The sequence below is a fragment of the Salvelinus namaycush genome, chromosome 30 (assembly GCF_016432855.1).
Source record: "Salvelinus namaycush isolate Seneca chromosome 30, SaNama_1.0, whole genome shotgun sequence".
In the NCBI taxonomy this organism is placed as follows: domain Eukaryota; kingdom Metazoa; phylum Chordata; class Actinopteri; order Salmoniformes; family Salmonidae; genus Salvelinus; species Salvelinus namaycush.
The window spans coordinates 827,235-847,780 of NC_052336.1; the positions used below are offsets into that span (position 1 = coordinate 827,235).

General features: G+C 44.2%; 1 protein-coding gene across 1 annotated transcript in view; it reads left to right on the forward strand.

Moving 5' to 3' along the window:
• The window catches only part of LOC120024752 (histone-lysine N-methyltransferase KMT5B-like), a 42,899-nt gene that overhangs the window by 4,564 nt on the left and 17,789 nt on the right, over window positions 1-20,546 (forward strand). The window contains exons 2-5 of the mRNA XM_038969038.1: window positions 14,590-14,841; window positions 17,921-18,068; window positions 19,567-19,732; window positions 20,454-20,512. Coding sequence (XP_038824966.1) covers window positions 14,679-14,841; window positions 17,921-18,068; window positions 19,567-19,732; window positions 20,454-20,512 — 536 coding nt within the window. The 5' untranslated portion in view covers window positions 14,590-14,678. The remainder of the gene's footprint in view (window positions 1-14,589; window positions 14,842-17,920; window positions 18,069-19,566; window positions 19,733-20,453; window positions 20,513-20,546) is intronic.

A 20,546-nucleotide genomic window follows, 5' to 3' on the forward strand; every position in this document is an offset into this window, starting at 1 on the left:
GCGGAGAGCATGATCACAGTCTTCCGGAACATCTGGTGCTCTCATGAATGTTTCAGTGTTATTTGCCTCGAAGCGAGCATAGAAGTAGTTTAGCTCATCTGGTAGGCTCGTGTCACTGGGCAGCTCTCGGATGTGCTTCCCTTTGTAGTCTGTAATGGTTTGCGAGCCCTGCCACATCTGACGAGCATCAGAACCGGTGTAGTACGATTCGATCTTAGTCCTGTATTGATGCTTTGCCTGTTTGATGGTTCATCAGAGGGCATAGCGGGATTTCTTATAAGCTTCCGGGTTATAGTCCCGCTCCTTGAAAGCGGCAGCTCTAGCCTTTAGCTAGTGCGGATGTTGCCTGTAATCCATGTCTTCTGGTTGGGGTATGTACAGTTGGAAGTTTACATACACCGTAGCCAAATACATTTAAACTCCGTTTTTCACCATTCCTGTCAATTAATCCTAGTAAAAATAACCTGTTTTAGGTGTGTTAGGATCACCACTTTATTTTAAGAATGTGAAATGGATGAATAATAGTAGAGTGATTTATTTCAGCTTTCTTTCATCACATTCCCAGTGGGTCAGAAGTTTACATACACTCAATTAGTATTTGGTAGCGTTGCCTTTAAAACTTCATATGGCTGAGATCCCGTTAACGGGATCGACTTGACAACAGCCAGTGAAAGTGCAGGGCGCTAAATTCAAACAACAGAAATCTCATAATTAAAATTCCTCAAACATACAAGTATTTTACAGATAAACTTGTGTCTGATTTTCAAAAAGGCTTTACGACGAAAGCACACCATCTGATTATGTTAGGTCAGTACCTAGTCACAGAAAAACACAGCCATTTTTCCAGCCAAAGAGAGGAGTCACAAAAAGCAGAAATAGAGAAAATTAATCACTAACCTTTGATGATCTTCATCAGATGACACTCATAGGACTTCATCTTACACAATACATGTATGTTTTGTTCGATAAAGTTCATATTTATATCCAAAAATCTTAGTTTACATTGGCGCATTATGTTCAGTAATGTTTTGCCTCCAAACATCCGGTGATTTTGCAGAGAGCCACATCAATTTACAGAAATACTCATCATAAATGTTGATTAAAAATACAAGTGTTATGCATGGTACTTTAGATAAACTTCTCCTTAATGCAACCGCTGTGTCAGATTTCAAAAACTTCATGGAAAAAGCACACCATGCTATAATCTGAGTACGGCGCTCAGACACAAAAACAAGCCATACAGGTACCCGCCATGTTGTGGAGTCAACAGAAGTCAGAAATAGCATTATAAATATTCACTTACCTTTGATGATCTTCATCAAAATGCACTCCCAGGAATCCCAGTTCCACAATAAATGTTTGTTTTGTTCGATAAAGTCCATAATTTATGTCCAAATACCTCCTTTTTGTTCACGCGGTTAGTTCAAAAATCCAAATTCACGATGCGCAGGCACACTTAGTCCAGACGAAAAGTCAAAAAATTCCATTACAGTTCATAGAAACATGTCAAGCGATGTATAGAATCAATCTTTAGGATGTTTTTAACATAAATCTTCAATAATGTTTCAACCGGAGAATTCCTTTGTCTGTAGAAATGCAATGGAACGCAGCTAACTCTCACGGGGGCGCGCCTGAGTGAGCTCGTGGCACTCTGCCAGACTCCTGACTCAATCAGCTCTTATTCCCTCATCCTTCACAGTAGAAGCATCAAACAATGTTCTAAAGACTGTTGACATATGGTGGAAGCCGTAGGAAGTGCAATATGACCCCATAGACACTGTATATTGGATAGGCAAACCTACAAACCTCAGATTTCCCACTTCCTGATTGGAGTTTCTCAGGTTTTTGCCTGCCATATGAGTTCTGTTATACTCACAGACATCATTCAAACAGTTTTAGAAACTTCAGAGTGTTTTCTATCCAAATCTACTAATAATATGCATATCTTAGCTTCTGGGCCTGAGTAGCAGGCAGTTTACTCTGGGCACCTTATTCATCCAAGCTACTCAATACTGCCCCCAGCCATAAGAAGTTAAATTGTTTAACTTGGGTCAAACGTTTCGGGTAGCCTTCCACAAGCTTCCCACAATAATTTGGGTGAATTTTGGCCCATTCCTCCTGACAGAGCTGGTGTAACTGAGTCAGGTTTGTAGGCCTCTTTGTTTGCACACGCTATAGAATTGAGGTCAGGGCTTTGTGATGGCCACTCCAATACCTTGACTTTGTTGTGCTTAAGCCATTTTGCCACAACTTTGGAAGTATGCTTGCGACCAAGCTGGCTGATGTCTTGAGATGTTGCTTCAATATATCCACATAATTCTCCTCCCTCATGATGCCATCTATTTTGTGAAGTGCACCAGTCCCTCCTGCAGCAAAGCACCCCCACAACATGATGCTGCCACCCCCGTGCTTCACGGTTGGTATGGTGTTCTTTGGCTTGCAAGCCTCCCCCCTTTTCCTCCAAACATAACGATGGCCATTATGGCCAAACCATTCTATTTTTGTTTCATCAGACCAGTGGACATTTCTCCAAAGTACGATCTTTGTCCCCATGTGCAGTTGCAAGCTGTAGCCTGGCTTTTTTATGGCGGTTTTGGAGCAGTGGCTTCTTCCTTGCTGAGCGGCCTTTCAGGTTATGTTAATTTAGGACTCGTTTTACTGTGGATATAGATACTTTTGCCATGAGGTCAAAGGAATTATCCGTAGAGCTCAGAGCGCATTGTGTTGAGGCACAGATCTGGGGAAGGGTACCAAAACATTTCTGCAGCATTGAAGGTCCCCAAGAACACAGTGGCCTCCATCATTCTTAAATGAGAAAAGTTTGGAACCACCAAGACTCTTCCTAGAGCTTGCCGCCCGGCCAAACTGAACAATCGGGAGAGAAGGTCCTTGGTCAGGGAGGTGACCAAGAACCCGATGGTCATTCTGACAGAGCTCTAGAGTTCCTCTGTGGAGATGGGAGAACCTTCCAAAAGTACAATCAACCCGATCAAACAGTTCTGGAGAGACCTGAAAATAGCTGTGCAGCAACGAGGATCTGCAGAGAAGGTGCTTCATCAAAGTACTGAGTAAAGGGTCTGAATACTTATGTCAATGTCATATTTCAGTTTTTTATTTTTTATAAATGTGCTCACATTTCTAAAAACCTGTTTTTGCTTTGACATTATGGGGTATTGTGTGTAGATTGATGAGGGGAAAAACATGTAATTTATTTCAGAATAAGGCTGTAATTAGGGATTCACGATATATCGGTGAGCACATCGGAATCGGGACGATATTAGCTAAAAATGCCAGCATCGGCCCGATGTCTATAACGCCGATGTGCAAACCCGATGTCAATGCTGCCCTGCATACCTATATAACGTAGGTAGATGACGTAATGACGCCACGAAAAATACCACGCTACACGTGCAACACAGTATTCCTAACCTGGTCCACAATGTCTGCTGTGTGGGTCTACTTTGACGTTTCAAAGGAAGACAACAAAAAGGCCATAGGCAACGTTTGTGCTGCTATTATTTCCCGAGGGGAGAAAGTGACATCTTTCAATACCACAAACCTGATGACTCATTCGAAAGTGCATCACCACCCAGACGTTCAAGCTACGACTTAGAATAAAATCAGAAAACAAAAGTGTACACTTCCACATAGTTCAAGTCGTTTGAAAGAGTAAGAACATTTTTAGCGAGACGACTCAAAAGGTGAAATCCATTAACGCCATGATAATGGGATTCATTGCCCTTGACAATCAACCGTTCTCTGTCGTGGATGATGTTGGCTTTTGCCGACACACTAATAAGTAGGCGCTATTTTTCAGATGTTGCCCTACCGGGGTTACACAGTATTTTTGAAACGCACATCCATGAGCTACTTGCTATGGGCGTCACTGCTATTAGCTTCACGACTGACATTTGGACCAGCGACGTCAGCCCCATGAGCATGCTGAGTCTGACAGCACACTGGGTCGACGAGGATTTCGTACTGAGGAAAGCCGTATTGCTCAAGAATGTGCTGGTTCTCATTCCGCTGCTGCCACTTCAATGGCATTTGAGAACATGTTTGAAACTTGGAAACATGAACACACTCTTAGCTCCATTCGAACAACTGACTGGAGAAATAAGCTCATCAACTGTGTCTGCTGCACTCGTGATACCCTCTGTCATGGCATTGAAACGCCTGCTCAACAAAACTGCCGACACAGACCGTGGGGTTAAACTTGCAAAAGTACTCTACTAGAGACTGTGAACAAGCGATTAGGTGGCATTCTCTCTGAGCCTCTTTACTGTGTCGCCACCATGCTGGATGCTAGGTACAAGGACCGCTACTTCGATGCAGACAAGAAACAGGGTTTACGTGAAATTTTACATACACAGCTGGACAAGATGGAAACAGACACAGTGACAGTGCGCACCGAAGAGGACCCACGACAGAAGTGGCCATAGACAGACAGCTGAAACTTCACTGCTTGACATGTATGATGAAATCCTGGATAAGAATGAAATGACTGAACAAAGGAACAACGAAACGGCACAGCAAGTAAGTGAAAGAAATAGGTTTTGATTATGTTTTACTGGTAATGGGGACATACGTAAATGCCCAAAAAATTACTTTTGGGTGTGTGTGTGTGTTTCAACTATTTAACTGTACTAAAATGCTTAAAAGGCCGCTAAAATTTGAAAAATCGGTTATCGGGTTTTTTGTCAAGTAAAATATTGGATATCGGGAATCGGTCAAAAATGTCATATCGGTGGATCACTAGCTGTAATGTCATTTATTTTTGAAAAAGTGAAGTGGTCTGAATACTTTCCGAATGCACTGTAGGTGGGGGTAAAGTAACTAGGCAACAGGATTAATAATAAACAATAACAGCAGCATATGTAATGAGTCAAATAAGGTAGAGCAACGGGGTGTGGTCAATGCAAAAAGTCCAGGTCGCTAGTTGGTTAACTTTTTCAGCTTCATGATATGCCACATCTGTCAGGTGAAACGATTATCTTGGTAAAGAAGAAATGATCACTAACAGGGATGTAAACAAATTTGTGTACAAAATTTGAGCGAAATAATAAGCTTTTATTGTGCGTATGGAACATTTCTGGGATCTTTTATTTCAGCTCATGAAACATGGGACCAACACTTTACATGTGTTTGTTATATTTTTGTTCAGCGTTAAATACAAAAACCACCACCCGGTGGACAAAGTGCACGGACGCTGTTTCCATATACATGGCAAAATAAAAGTTTTGGTTCCACCCGGTGGAAAAGAAGGCGTTCAAGGACATGATCCACACATTAGACCCCCCCCCCCCCCAGTACAAACTGAGGAAATACTAATCAAAACCAGCAATTCCGGACCTTTACAACAGAGTCCGACGAGAGGTCCAGGTTTTAGTGTCGGGGATCCCTTTTCCTCGACCACAGACATTTTGGTCCAGTGTTAACACGACACCGTACGTTTCTCTTAACAGTACACCTTACTGAAGACAGGAAACTGCATTCTAAATGTGTAAACACGACACCGTACGTTTCTCTTAACAGTACACCTTACTGAAGACTGGAAACTGCATTCTAAATGTGTAAACACGACACCGTACGTTTCTCTTAACAGTACACCTTACTGAAGACAGGAAACTGCATTCTAAATGCCTGAAGAAAAGCTTTTTTCCCAGAACACCGCACAACCGACCACCTAGCTGACGCACTCCGTGGAGGCACTAAAATAACGGACATTTTTGAAGAGAAACTGTCCGCAATAACAACAAACAATACTGTAAACATTATAGATACAATCAGAAGACTGGGCTGGAAATGGTTGTTTTGGCCACAATTTAAACCTTTACAGTAACAAACTCTGTGTAGAATGAGTAACAGAGAACAGAGGGAACCTTGGTAGTCTGCATCACTTACTGTCTCCTTCTCACACAGCTGACCGAAACAAAACGAGACCTGGAAGCATAGGCTGAGCTCGGTCTCAAAGAGCATTGAGTCTAGTCACAGTAACTACATTTCAAAACAATATGTTATCATGTGTAGTAGCCTTGGCCATGCACAAATCAATACACATTTTAACGAAAAAATGAATTTGAGTTAGGTTATAACTGTTTTTAGCCTATTACAGTTTTGCTACGCTGTTACAAGCTGTGGTGATTTTAAAACTTTGTTCTAATGTAATGTCACATTTTTTATCCACACAGGACAGTGCGACTTGTTTGGGGTCAAAACAGAAAATTATAAAGAATACTAGAGCAGTCTCCAGCAATTCGACGGGTAACGGAGGCAATTCGACGGGTAACGGAGGCAATTCGACGGGTAACGGAGGCAATTCGACGGGTAACGGAGGCAATTCGACGGGTAACGGAGGAAGACAGACGCGCTACCCTCCGTCATGGCAAGACATCGCTGTTTTTTGGAGTCCATCAACCAAGCGCTGAAGCCAGTGAGTGAATTCACTGACATCTCAGCGGAGCAATATGTCACCCTCTCCTCATTCCATCCCAATGCTCACACTGTTAAAGGAAGAAATCTTAGTGGACAAAGATGGAGGCACTGCACTGATCTGAAGGCTTGGTGGGGGAAATAAAAAAAACATCACCTTCATCGACCCTCGCTGCCGTTGGGACCATGATAGCACACGGGACGAGACTGAAAACAAAAGGTTGAGCGTGAGGTAATCTCCCTCGGACGAGCGCCTGTCAGAATAAGAGGTGAAGGGGGTGGTCTCAGCTGTTGCACTAGCTGCATTCCGCCATTGAAGAAAGGGCAGCGGCCCAACTGACCGCTTACCTGCATTAACCATCTATTGAAGGAGAGGAGGACCCACTGCTCTGGTGGCAGACAAATGAACGCAGTTTTCCTTTTACTCGCAAAGATTGCCCACAAGCACTTGTGTATATGTGCCGCAAGTTCAGCTTCAGAGCGAGTCTTTTGGCACGGCAGGGAATGTCGTCACTCTTCAGAGATCGATTCCTGGACGTGCTGGTCTTTCTGGCAAAGAACTTGGATGTTTTTTTAGCTGCCACCAGCAGCAGTGAATTTAGTTAGCCTACTTGTGCAGTTGCGTTCAGGAATTTGGTAGCCTAGGCCAAGCCTTATATAGTAGCTTTTATATACCTCAACATGTGTAATTCCTCTGTGTGCAATTCAATGCTAAACTATTCTTATTGTTTATTACTATTTTGTATTATTTGGATTGGTTTTTAACACCGGTGAACATGCTAACAATTAGCTATTTTCACTGTCCTATTTTACCTGGCATCTAAGCTGCTGGTAATTTCGAAAGCCTAAGTCTATATCTTGTTGTTGCTCAATATGTGCAATATTCATGCTGCTGAACATTGTAGTTCTTTGTGCTATTTCTTATTTAATAGTTTAGTTATATTTTGTATCTTGTGTCGTAGGCTACACTTTTTTGTCCTGTTTCTGGAAGCATGCAGCAACTGCAAGTCATTTCCATTCCAGGAGGCCTAAAGTTCCTCTCACTTAGTTGTTTTCTTTATTAAATATTTACTCTCTTATTGCACTCGGAAGTTGTGTGTTGATATCTGAAGAAATGTAATGCTGTTTGTTCATTGGCCAGCATGCAGAGTTAACGTCGTGATTCCCACCCTTATCTGCGATCTTCTTGTTTATATAAACATTCGGTAATAACCGTAAACCTAAAGATGGTATGAAGGTATTGGGAAAAAATGGATACCGCCCTAATCCAGACTTGGTGCATCGGTACCGCTTGCCGTGCGGTAGCAGAGAGAACAGTCAATGACCCTGGGTGGCAGGAGTCTGAAAATGTTTAGGGCCTTCCTCTGACACCAACTGATATAGAGGTCCTGGATGGCAGGGAGTTCGACACCTTTGATGTACTGGGCCGTACGCACTACCCTCTGTAGCATCTTGCGGTCGGAGGCCGAGCAGTTGCCATATCAAGCGGTGATGCAGCTAGTCAAGATGCTCTCCAATGGTTCAGCTGTAGAACTTTTGGAGGACCTGAGGGCCCATGACAAATCTTTTCAGCCTCCTGAGGGGGAAGAGGCGTTGCCGTGCCTTCTTAACGACGATGTTGGTGTGTGTGGACCATGATAATTGATTAGTGACGTGGACACAGAGGAACTTTCAACCCGATCCACTACAGCCCCGTCGTAGTAGATTGGGGGCGTGCTCGGCACTCCGTTTCCTGTAGTCCACCATCAGCTCCTTTTGTCTTGCTGACACGTTGAAGGAAAGAAAGGTTGTTGTCCTGGCATTCACACTGCTAGGTCACCGACCACCTCCCCTATAGGCGGTCTTGTTGTTGGTGATCAGGGCTAACACCGTCGTGTCGTCAGAACTTAATGATGGTGTGTTGGAGTCGTGCCTGGCTACGCAGTCGTGCCTGGCTACGCAGTCGTGCCTGGCTACGCAGTCGTGCCTGGCTACGCAGTCGTGCCTGGCTACGCAGTCGTGCCTGGCTACGCAGCTGTGGATGAACAGGGAGTACAGGAGGGGACTAACGCATCGATGCTGCGTAATTCTGCAGTCAAACCTTTCATTATGTAATCAAATGTTTACTGCATATGTGTGCAATAAAATATAAACATTCACCTTCCCGTCAGGAAGTCCAGGATCCAGTTGCAGAGGGAGGTGTTCAGTCCTGAGCGTAGTGATGAGGTTTGAGGGCACTATGGTGTTGAACTCTGACCTGTAGTCTATGAACAGTGTTCTCACATAGGTGTTCCTCTTATCCAGGTGAGAGAGAAGGCAGTTTGGAGTGCAATAGAGATTGGCTCATCTGTTGGGTCGGTCCAGGGTGTCTGGGATGTTGTTGTGAGCCATGACCAGCCTTTTTCAAAGCATTTCATGGCTACAGATGTGAGTGCTGCTGCAGGGTTTCTGTAAATGTTACGGGACCCATATGCATTGGGTGTGTAACCTGATTCGGGCATCCACCCACCGTGCTCAGAATGACACGAAATCACATTTTACATTTATGCTATTTAATTTTAACAGAACATGCAAGTTGAGGATGCAAGGACGTGTCCTTACTGCGCACTTTGAAGCCAAGGAACGAACAGAAAAATCACTAGCCAGTTTCAAGTTTGGGGAAGGTAACTTTCACCATAAAAAAATGCACCTTTTACAAAAAGCATTCCATGCGTTTGCAGACCTTTGTAATATAGCCTACTAATCCTAATGTGATGAGTAGATTTGTGTAGTCGTAATTTAGACTAATAATATAACTCAATCACTGTTCACAATGCGTGGCTGAGCACGTGTAGCATAGAGGCCTGGGCTACTACACTTTTATGACTGGAGACATTTGCAGAAATATTTTTTTTAATACGCCAAATTACAGGGTAGCCTACATCGCAGACACTGGCAAACGGATCAATAAGCATGACGTTGTCCATATAATGGCCCTATGAGGAAGGAGAGACACTAAATAGAATATGACATACGTCTAAACTGGAGGAGGAGATTAATGTATAAAGAAACGTTTTAAGTGGCACCGACCCAACTGATGAATAGTGAATAATGCTCAGTGGGCACTCACCCGGGGATATGGCCGATGCTCTCCGCTGGTGCTTAGGAGATGGGCTATAGGCCTACTGTTGTTCCATCAGTTAAGTTGAGAGTTATTACAACTAAAAGATAGGTTCGTCTTTTCATTTTCTACTCTTTAAAACGGTAGCCATTTTTTGCTTTTCAAACTAGGTTTTCCCGCCATTGAATTTTTAAATATTGCGATATGACTGGCTGGACCGCCTCTACTTTTCACTGACTGTCACAACTCAACAATCTATTTGGTATTTGCCAAGCGAGCTGCCTTTCCTTCCAACTGTAGGCAATGTGATTAAAAAAGATAAAATTATAATTAAGGCTAGGGGTAGCTAATGATCCTCTGTGGACAAATCATGCTTTAGTAGCCTTTATGAATGATTTGATTTAGTTCTGTATAGACAGGAGTAGGCTCATTAGGCTATGTCATTTTGGCAATTAAATTTACTTAGGCGGGCATTGTCTATAAGAAAGCTTTCCCTATGTCAATCTACCATCCCCCATTGTAGAAAAGCTGCTCTATTCTATTGGTCAGCTTGTCCAGGAAGAAATGGCCCAACCAGACTCTGGGATGATAGATCACAAATTCATGCAACCAGTAGGCCTAGGCTACATAAACATAAAACCATCTGATCCAACAGATCACACATTCATACAACCAGTAGGCCTAGGCTACATAAAATAAACCATCAACCAGTAGGCCTAGGCTACATAAACATAAAACCATCTGATCCAACAGATCACACATTCATACAACCAGTAGGCCTAGGCTACATAAACATAAAACCATCTGATCCAACAGATCACACATTCATACAACCAGTAGGCCTAGACTACATAAACATAAAACCATCTGATCCAACAGATCACACATTCATACAACCAGTAGGCCTAGGCTACGTAAACATAATAAAACAATAGACTACTGGTTTCAATGGTATATGTCTTTATAAAACAATAGACTACTGGTTTCTATGGTATATGTCTTTATAAAACAATAGACTACTGGTTTCTATGGTATATGGAGTCTTTATAAAACAATAGACTACTGGTTTCTATGGTATATGGAGTCTTTATAAAACAATAGACTACTGGTTTCAATGGTATATGTCTTTATAAAACAATAGACTACTGGTTTCAATGGTATATGGAAGTCTTTCTAAAAAATAATTGCCTCCTTTTGATATGGTCGGATTTTGCCTAGGCGACTTTGTGGCAAGGTAAAACATGTTAAACGTCCAGTCCCTGTGTCACGTCCAGGACAGCCCGCATCCCTTGGTTCTTCTCAGGAGCTCCTCCATCTGGCTTCCCCGTATACACTTGCAAGCTGGTCTGGTGTCTTGGTTATCGAAACGGATAATTCTGGAAATAATCAGGAAGTTTTCCAGAGACATTGTTGCATGGAAAAGTTCTCTGCCAGTTTCTCCATCCCAAAGGGATTCTGTGGATTCCCCATTGGATCTGAAAACACCAACAAGGATAAGAACCCCAAAGTATGCACGTAAATGAGTTTGGTCCAACTCCTTCCATCTCTCTCCAAAAACACACCTTCCCTCCAAATTAGTGCAGTCCAGAATGATTTTCTGGATGGTGTCTGGGATGGACAGTTGAAAAGAAGACTTTATGTCCTACACTACTTGTATGAAATGAGTAACCGCCATCTGCGTCGGCCCTGGTTGCATCCTTATCACATTAACAGTCATGCGGGGTGGCTCATTCCTTGGGCAAGAACACCATTCAGTTTCACATTTTTTGTTTGACATCTATATTTCTCCTAAGGCAGGCTGATGATGAGCTAGTTGCTGACGGCCTGGGGCTGGTCCTGGGGCTGGTCCTGGTGCTGGTCCTGGGGCTGGCTGAGGGTCAATCTCATCCTCTTCTTACAACTCACTGTTAGATTCTGAATTGACAGAGACATGATCCTCATTCCAAGGTGGAAGACTCTCCTTCCACACTAACTTCTCTCTCTGCAAAAATTGTTTCTAAGTCTCTCTGATCAGAGATTATTTTTGCAATACTGATTGATTGTGGTAAGGAGCCACACATGCACATCTATTTATTTGTTGTGTCCCTCCCCCAATTTGCACCTGGCTGGGGTAGAGTGCGGGGAAATACAGATTTTTTTTTTTACATTGTATCAAAATAATGTATCGAAATAATGTACTCTAATAACATTGTGCAGGTTCCCGCAAGACATTGTGTAGTTCCACACACTACAAAGGGTAAAGAGTGTGAGAAAAGCGGCAGACAGGCAGACAGGCAAGGAGAGAGACAGGTTATTGGTGCTGTGTGTAAACAGCAGGCCCAGGGAGGAGGAAGACAGAATGAAGGCACACAGCAAACCTTTTTGTTTCATTTTTACTTGTTTTCACCTACACACACACTTTTCCACACTTTTATTACCCTTGGGTCCAGCTGACCTAACACCTCGTATGTAATATAAATGTGTAGGGGGGTGCACAGTGTGCGTTCAATGAAAATGAGCCAAGGCCAATGAATCTCAGGTTGAAATAAATTAATCATTGTATAATTTTTATTTTAGTAAATGTTGAAAATGGGTCCCACAGACCCGAACACCACACAAGAGTTAATGAAGCCGGTGACTGATGTGGTAAACTCTTCAATGTTATCGTTTGAATCCCGGAACATATTCCTGTCTGCTAGCAAAACAGTCCTGTAGCTTAGCAACCGCTTCATCGGACCACTTCCGGCCCTGGTACTTCCTGTTTTGAATTTTTCCTTGTAAGCAGGAATCAGAAGGATATTGTTATGGTCATATTTGGCCGAATGGAGGGCGAGGGAGAAGCTTTGTATGTGTTTCTGTGTGTGTGGCGTAAAGGAGATCAAGTCTCCTCTAGTTGAGAGCTTTGTATGTGTTTCTGTGTGTGTGGCGTAAAGGAGATCAAGGCACCTCTAGTTGAGAGCTTTGTATGTGTTTCTGTGTGTGTGGCATAAAGGAGATCAAGTCTCCTCTAGTTGAGAGCTTTGTATGTGTTTCTGTGTGTGTGGCGTAAAGGAGATCAAGTCTCCTCTAGTTGAGAGCTTTGTATGTGTTTCTGTGTGTGTGGCGTAAAGGAGATCAAGTCACCTCTAGTTGAGAGCTTTGTATGTGTTTCTGTGTGTGTGGCATAAAGGAGATCAAGTCTCCTCTAGTTGAGAGCTTTGTATGTGTTTCTGTGTGTGTGGCGTAAAGGAGATCAAGTCACCTCTAGTTGAGAGCTTTGTATGTGTTTCTGTGTGTGTGGCATAAAGGAGATCAAGTCACCTCTAGTTGAGAGCTTTGTATGTGTTTCTGTGTGTGTGGCGTAAAGGAGATCAAGTCACCTCTAGTTGAGAGCTTTGTATGTGTTTCTGTGTGTGTGGCATAAAGGAGATCAAGTCACCTCTAGTTGAGAGCTTTGTATGTGTTTCTGTGTGTGTGGCGTAAAGGAGATCAAGTCTCCTCTAGTTGAGAGCTTTGTATGTGTTTCTGTGTGTGTGGCGTAAAGGAGATCAAGTCACCTCTAGTTGAGAGCTTTGTATGTGTTTCTGTGTGTGTGGCGTAAAGGAGATCAAGTCACCTCTAGTTGAGAGCTTTGTATGTGTTTCTGTGTGTGTGGCGTAAAGGAGATCAAGTCACCTCTAGTTGAGAGCTTTGTATGTGTTTCTGTGTGTGTGGCATAAAGGAGATCAAGTCTCCTCTAGTTGAGAGCTTTGTATGTGTTTCTGTGTGTGTGGCATAAAGGAGATCAAGTCTCCTCTAGTTGAGAGCTTTGTATGTGTTTCTGTGTGTGTGGCGTAAAGGAGATCAAGTCACCTCTAGTTGAGAGCTTTGTATGTGTTTCTGTGTGTGTGGCATAAAGGAGATCAAGTCACCTCTAGTTGAGAGCTTTGTATGTGTTTCTGTGTGTGTGGCGTAAAGGAGATCAAGTCTCCTCTAGTTGAGAGCTTTGTATGTGTTTCTGTGTGTGTGGCGTAAAGGAGATCAAGTCACCTCTAGTTGAGAGCTTTGTATGTGTTTCTGTGTGTGTGGCGTAAAGGAGATCAAGTCACCTCTAGTTGAGAGCGTTGTATGTGTTTCTGTGTGTGTGGCGTAAAGGAGATCAAGTCACCTCTAGTTGAGAGCTTTGTATGTGTTTCTGTGTGTGTGGCATAAAGGAGATCAAGTCTCCTCTAGTTGAGAGCTTTGTATGTGTTTCTGTGTGTGTGGCGTAAAGGAGATCAAGTCTCCTCTAGTTGCACAGGTGACATGTTGCAGCGCCATCTCGCCAAATACACAAGTTGCAATTTATACATGTGCTTGTGCATCAGCAGTCTCATATCATTCACTGACAGTCACTCAATTAGCCCTTGTCAGCAAAAATGTTATATTAGTAAGTTAGTTTAGCGGCTAGCTATTTAAACTTGTAGTAATCATGGTTGAATTACCGACCCCATTTCTCACTCAAATATCATATTAAAAACTGCAAACATTTCTCTCCACCTTATGGAAAAATGTGTAGAATTGTAGGAATTGAGCTGTAAAACGGCACATTTTTCTCTCTGCCCTGTTGGCAAAATCAGTATAATTGCATGAAGTTATAAAATTGCTAAATCTTCTCTTCGCCCCATGGCAAAATGTGTAGAATGGCAGCAAACTTGCTTTAAAACTGCAACATTTTCTCTCTGCCCCATGGCAAAATGTGTAGATTTGCAGGAAATTAATTCTAAAACATTTTTTCCTCTGCAGTCAAGAGGGGAGGGGGGGGGGGGGGGCGCTTGAGTGCTTTGCTCGCATGGTGGGGGGGGGGGGGGGGGCAACAATTTCTCGTAGGGCCAGGGCCGGCTCGGACTGAATATGTTGGTACGCAGACACTTTGATCGGGGCCTACACCCTATCAAAGTTACCATCTCTGTTCTAAACAGAGCAAATCCAAACAAGAGTTCAGCAATCTCAGTTTGAGCTTTTTCATACAAGTAGCTGCGTCTATGGCTTCGGTCAAGAGTGGAGACCATGTCTTCTCTTCAGTATGACTGGATGATGTAATGAGATGGTGTGTGTGTGGTCTCTAACTGGGCCTTCATCCATTCCTCTTCCCACCCCAGGTGACAGCCCCTAGCTTCCAGTCTTCCCCACTCTGAGTGCTCCCCTCAACTCAGAGACTAAATGCAACTGGACCAGGGGGCTTGTGGGTATGAAGTGGCTGGGCCAATCCAAGAGCATGGTGTTGAATGGCAGCAGGTACTCCACCAGTGAGCAGCAGCCCGTGAGCCAGAGCCAGACCCGTTCCCAGCAGCAGCTACACCCACAGAGGAGCTCTCTCCGACCAGGGACTGGCAGCAGGAGATGTAGCCGCCGTGAGTACTGGGACTGGGAATATATTCTATCATATGTGGGTCATATTCATAAGTGTACACCGTATCAAAACATTTTACAATGGGAAAACATTTTGCAGCAAAAACAAAGTTTCTTTTTGGACATTTCAGGTAATCCTGTCCCATTTTCACTCCGTTGGGTTCAGTTTGTTTCCTAGTGAATGACCCTGGGCCTCGTTCAGTTTGTTTCCTAGCGAATGACCCTGGGCCTCGTTCAGTTTGTTTCCTAGTGAATGACCCTGGGCCTCGTTCAGTTTGTTTCCTAGAGAATGACCCTGGGCCTCGTTCAGTTTGTTTCCTAGTGAATGACCCTGGGCCTCGTTCAGTTTGTTTCCTAGTGAATGACCCTGGGCCTAGTTCAGTTTGTTTCCTAGTGAATGACCCTGGGCCTCTTTCAGTTTGTTTACTAGCGAATGACCCTGGGCCTCGTTCAGTTTGTTTCCTAGTCAATGACCCTGGGCCTCGTTCAGTTTGTTTCCTAGTGAATGACCCTGGGCCTCGTTCAGTTTGTTTCCTAGTGAATGACCCTGGGCCTCGTTCAGTTTGTTTCCTAGTGAATGACCCTGGGCCTCGTTCACTTTGTTTCCTAGTCAATGACCCTGGGCCTCGTTCACTTTGTTTCCTAGTCAATGACCCTGGGCCTCGTTCACTTTGTTTCCTAGTCAATGACCCTGGGCCTCGTTCACTTTGTTTCCTAGTCAATGACCCTGGGCCTCGTTCACTTTGTTTCCTAGCGAATGACCCTGGGCCTCGTTCAGTTTGTTTCCTAGTGAATGACCCTGGGCCTCGTTCAGTTTGTTTCCTAGTGAATGACCCTGGGCCTCGTTCAGTTTGTTTCCTAGTCAATGACCCTGGGCCTCGTTCAGTTTGTTTCCTAGTCAATGACCCTGGGCCTCGTTCAGTTTGTTTCCTAGTCAATGACCCTGGGCCTCGTTCAGTTTGTTTCCTAGTCAATGACCCTGGGCCTCATTCAGTTTGTTTCCTAGCGAATGACCCTGGTCCTCGTTCAGTTTGTTTCCTAGCGAATGACCCTGGTCCTCGTTCAGTTTGTTTCCTAGGGAATGACCCTGGGCCTCGTTCAGTTTGTTTCCTAGCGAATGACCCTGGTCCTCGTTCAGTTTGTTTCCTAGCGAATGACCCTGGTCCTCGTTCAGTTTGTTTCCTAGTCAATGACCCTGGGCCTCGTTCAGTTTGTTTCCTAGCGAATGACCCTGGGCCTCGTTCAGTTTGTTTCTTAGTGAATGACCCTGGGCCTCGTTCAGTTTGTTTCCTAGCCAATGACCCTGGGCCTCATTCAGTTTGTTTCCTAGCCAATGACCCTGGTCCTCGTTCAGTTTGTTTCCTAGCCAATGACCCTGGTCCTCGTTCAGTTTGTTTCCTAGCGAATGACCCTGGTCCTCGTTCAGTTTGTTTCCTAGTGAATGACCCTGGGCCTCGTTCAGTTTGTTTCCTAGTGAATGACCCTGGGCCTCGTTCAGTTTGTTTCCTAGGGAATGGCCCTGGGCCTCGTTCAGTTTGTTTTCTAGTGAATGACCCTGGGCCTCGTTCAGTTTGTTTCCTAGTCAATGACCCTGGGCCTCGTTCAGTTTGTTTCCTAGTCAATGACCCTGGGCCTCGTTCAGTTTGTTTCCTAGTCAATGACCCTGGGCCTCGTTCAGTTTGTTTCCTAGTCAATGACCCTGGGCCTCATTCAGTTTGTTTCCTAGCGAATGACCCTGGTCCTCGTTCAGTTTGTTTCCTAGGGAATGACCCTGGTCCTCGTTCAGTTTGTTTCCTAGGGAATGACCCTGGGCCTCGTTCAGTTTGTTTCCTAGCGAATGACCCTGGTCCTCGTTCAGTTTGTTTCCTAGCGAATGACCCTGGTCCTCGTTCAGTTTGTTTCCTAGTCAATGACCCTGGGCCTCGTTCAGTTTGTTTCCTAGCGAATGACCCTGGGCCTCGTTCAGTTTGTTTCCTAGCCAATGACCCTGGGCCTCATTCAGTTTGTTTCCTAGCGAATGACCCTGGTCCTCGTTCAGTTTGTTTCCTAGCGAATGACCCTGGTCCTCGTTCAGTTTGTTTTCCTAGTGAATGACCCTGGGCCTCGTTCAGTTTGTTTCCTATGAATGACCCTGGGCCTCGTTCAGTTTGTTTCTAGGGAATGGCCCTGGGCCTCGTTCAGTTTGTTTCCTAGTGAATGACCCTGGGCCTCGTTCAGTTTGTTTCCTAGTGAATGACCCTGGGCCTCGTTCAGTTTGTTTCCTAGTGAATGACCCTGGGCCTCGTTCAGTTAGGACAAAACATTTTGAAACAGGGCCGTAGGCCTACTGTGTACTTGATACTGTCCAATAACGGCACAGATTTTAGTTTTCTGTTGCGAAATGTTTCGCTATGGAATGACCCACTGATCCTACTAACCTTAACCAATAGTAGGGAAAATGCAACAAGATTAGCGTCTTGGGAGCAGTTCCCAACCTTTTTCCGTTCCGGGGAACACCAAATCACCGTCAAAAGCTCCACCATTCACGGAACCATTTTAACTAAATATATTGGCGGTCAAATTTTGTCAATTTTTGCAGTGAATATAACAAATTAAAGGCTTTATTATTATTATTATTATTATTAACAATTTGCATTGTGAAAAGTAATGTAACATTGCTTATGATTTTACACTCCCAATTGTTATTCATTTTGTAAGAAAACATTTATAAATCATAATAATAATTTGACCAACGTCCACGGTGGTGCTGCATTTGGTCCGCAATTAAAATGTGATTATTTTTACAAAATGTTTTTTATTGTTCTTTTTTTAAATGAATAATAGTTGGGAGTATTAATGGTATTATAATCAATATTACATTACGTTTCACAATGCAAATTGTTAATAATAATACGCCTTTCATTTGTTACATTCACTTCTAAAATTGACCAATTTGACTGCCAAGACATGTTAAAATGGTTCCGGGAATGGTGTCCTCGAGCTTTTGAATGTGATTTGGTGTTCCCCGGAATGGAAAAGGTTGGGAACCCCTGGTCTAGGGGGTAACTTCACCGTACTCATTTACTCTCATGTTTTTCCCAGGGTTCAGTGCGGCCAGCCTGGAGGCGGAGCGACGTTGTATCCCGTCCTCTGGGATGACCGCCAAGGAGCTGTGTGAGCACGATGACCTCACCACCAGCCTCATCCTCGACCCTTACCTGGGCTTCCAGACACACAAGATGAACACCAGGTCTGTCTGGGGCCTTAACCTTAAACCTGACTCTGACCCCTAACCCTCATCCTCAACCAATACCTGGGCTTCCAGACACACAAGATGAACACCAGGTCTGTCTAGGGCCTTAACCTTAAACCTGACTCTGACCCCTAACCCTCATCCTCAACCAATACCTGGGCTTCCAGACACACAATGATACACCAGGTCTGTCTGGGGCCTTAACCTTAAACCTGACTCTGACCCCTACCCCTCATCCTCAACCAATACCTGGGCTTCCAGACACACAAGATGAACACCAGGTCTGTCTGGGCCTTAACCTTAAACCTACTCTGACCCCTAACCCTCATCCTCAACCAATACCTGGGCTTCCAGACATACAAGATGAACACCAGGTCTGTCTGGGGCCTTAACCTTAAACCTGACTCTGACCCCTAACCCTCATCCTCAACCAATACCTGGGCTTCCAGACACACAAGATGAACACCAGGTCTGTCTGGGGCCTTAACCTTAAACCTGACTCTGACCCCTAACCCTCATCCTCAACCAATACCTGGGCTTCCAGACACACAAGATGAACACCAGGTCTGTCTGGGGCCTTAACCTTAAACCTGACTCTGACCCCTAACCCTCATCCTCAACCAATACCTGGGCTTCCCCTGCTAAACTCTAGACTGATTTTAAAGAGTGTGAGATTTTGGCAATTAAACTCATGGATATAATTTGTATGTCTGCGTGCAGTTTGAAGGTTGCTAGCTAGCGTTAGCTCAATGACTGGATGTCTATGGAGTTCTAGTCATTGTGCTAACACTAGTTAGCAACGAGCTCCTGAAACAGCCTTCCACTTCCTTCAAACTGCATGCAGAGACATAACAAATGAAAGGCTTTATTATTATTATTATTATTAACAATTTGCATTGTGAAAAGTAATGTAACATTGCTTATGATTTTACACTCACAATTGTTATTCATTTTTGGAGTCATGTGACTCGAGTCTGACTCGAGTCCGAGTCATGTGACTCGAGTCCGAGTCATGTGACTCGAGTCCGAGTCATGTGACTCGAGTCCGAGTCATGTGACTCGAGTCCGAGTCATGTGACTCGAGTCCGAGTCATGTGACTCGAGTCCGAGTCATGTGACTCGAGTCCGAGTCATGTGACTCGAGTCCGAGTCATGTGACTCGAGTCCGAGTCATGTGACTCGAGTCCGAGTCATGTGACTCGAGTCCGAGTCATGTGACTCGAGTCCGAGTCATGTGACTCGAGTCTGACTCGAGTCCGAGTCATGTGACTCGAGTCCGAGTCATGTGACTCGAGTCTGACTCGAGTCCAAGTCATCTGACTCGAGTCCACACCTCTGGCAGGTACTCACAATGAGCACTTTAGAATGCATCAGGAAATGTTGTCTCTTATCCACTTATAGTCTTCCTTCTAGAACTTTTGCTAGATAATATGAATTGTATTTGGAAACCCGGAATGTTTTGTTGTTATTCATGACACCTGTGATGTCGTGACAGGTTTCGACCAATCAAGGGAAGACAGGAAGAGCTGAAGGAGATTATTGAGCGGTTCAAGAAGCATGACAACCTGGAGAAGGCTTTCAGAGCACTCACCTCTGGAGACTGGTCCAGACACCACTTCCTACACAAGTCTAAAGCCCAGGAGAAGCTCTTCAAACAGCATGTGAGATTACAACACCACAGAGTCACAAATGACACCCTATGCTAGGTCACATATAGGACTCTGGTGAAAAGTAGTGCACTATGTCATTTGGGATGCACGCTACAAGTAGCACGGTTGATAGTGAAACGCATATCTCTTATTGATGGGGTGCTGGGCTGATGAACAGTCATTATGAAGGGCTCCCGAGTGGCGCAGCATCTCAGTGCTAGAGGCGTCACTACAGACCCTGGTTTGATTCCAGGCTGTATCACAACCGGCCGTGATTGGGAGTCCTATTGGGCGGCTCACAATTGGCCCGGCGTCGTTCAGGTTAGGGTTTGGCTCGGGTGTAGGCCGTCATTGTAAAATAGGAATTTGTTCTTAACTAACTTGACTAGTTAAAACAATTATAAATGAAGTAGAGCCTGCACCAATCAACGCTCTAACCACTAGGCGGCAGGGTAGCCTAGTGGTTAGAGGGTTGGACTAATAACCAAAAGGTTGCAAGTTCAAATCCCCGAGCTGACAAGGTACAAATCTGTTGTTCTGCCTCTGAACAAGGCAGTTAACCCACTGTTCCTAGGCCGTCATTGAAAATAAGAATTTGTTCTTAACTGACTTGCCTAGTTAAATAAAGGTGAAAAAAAATCTAACAACATACCTTTTTATTAGGTTGGTTATCCACAAGATTCAGCCCCTTCTTTTCCTTGTAACTCTGTTGTTGTTTTCCATGTTGTTCCAGGTATTTGTGTATCTCCGGATGTTTGCGACTGACAGTGGGTTGATGTATTCTCCGCTGTTGTACCAAAGTCAAATTTAGGCTCACTCTCTCAGA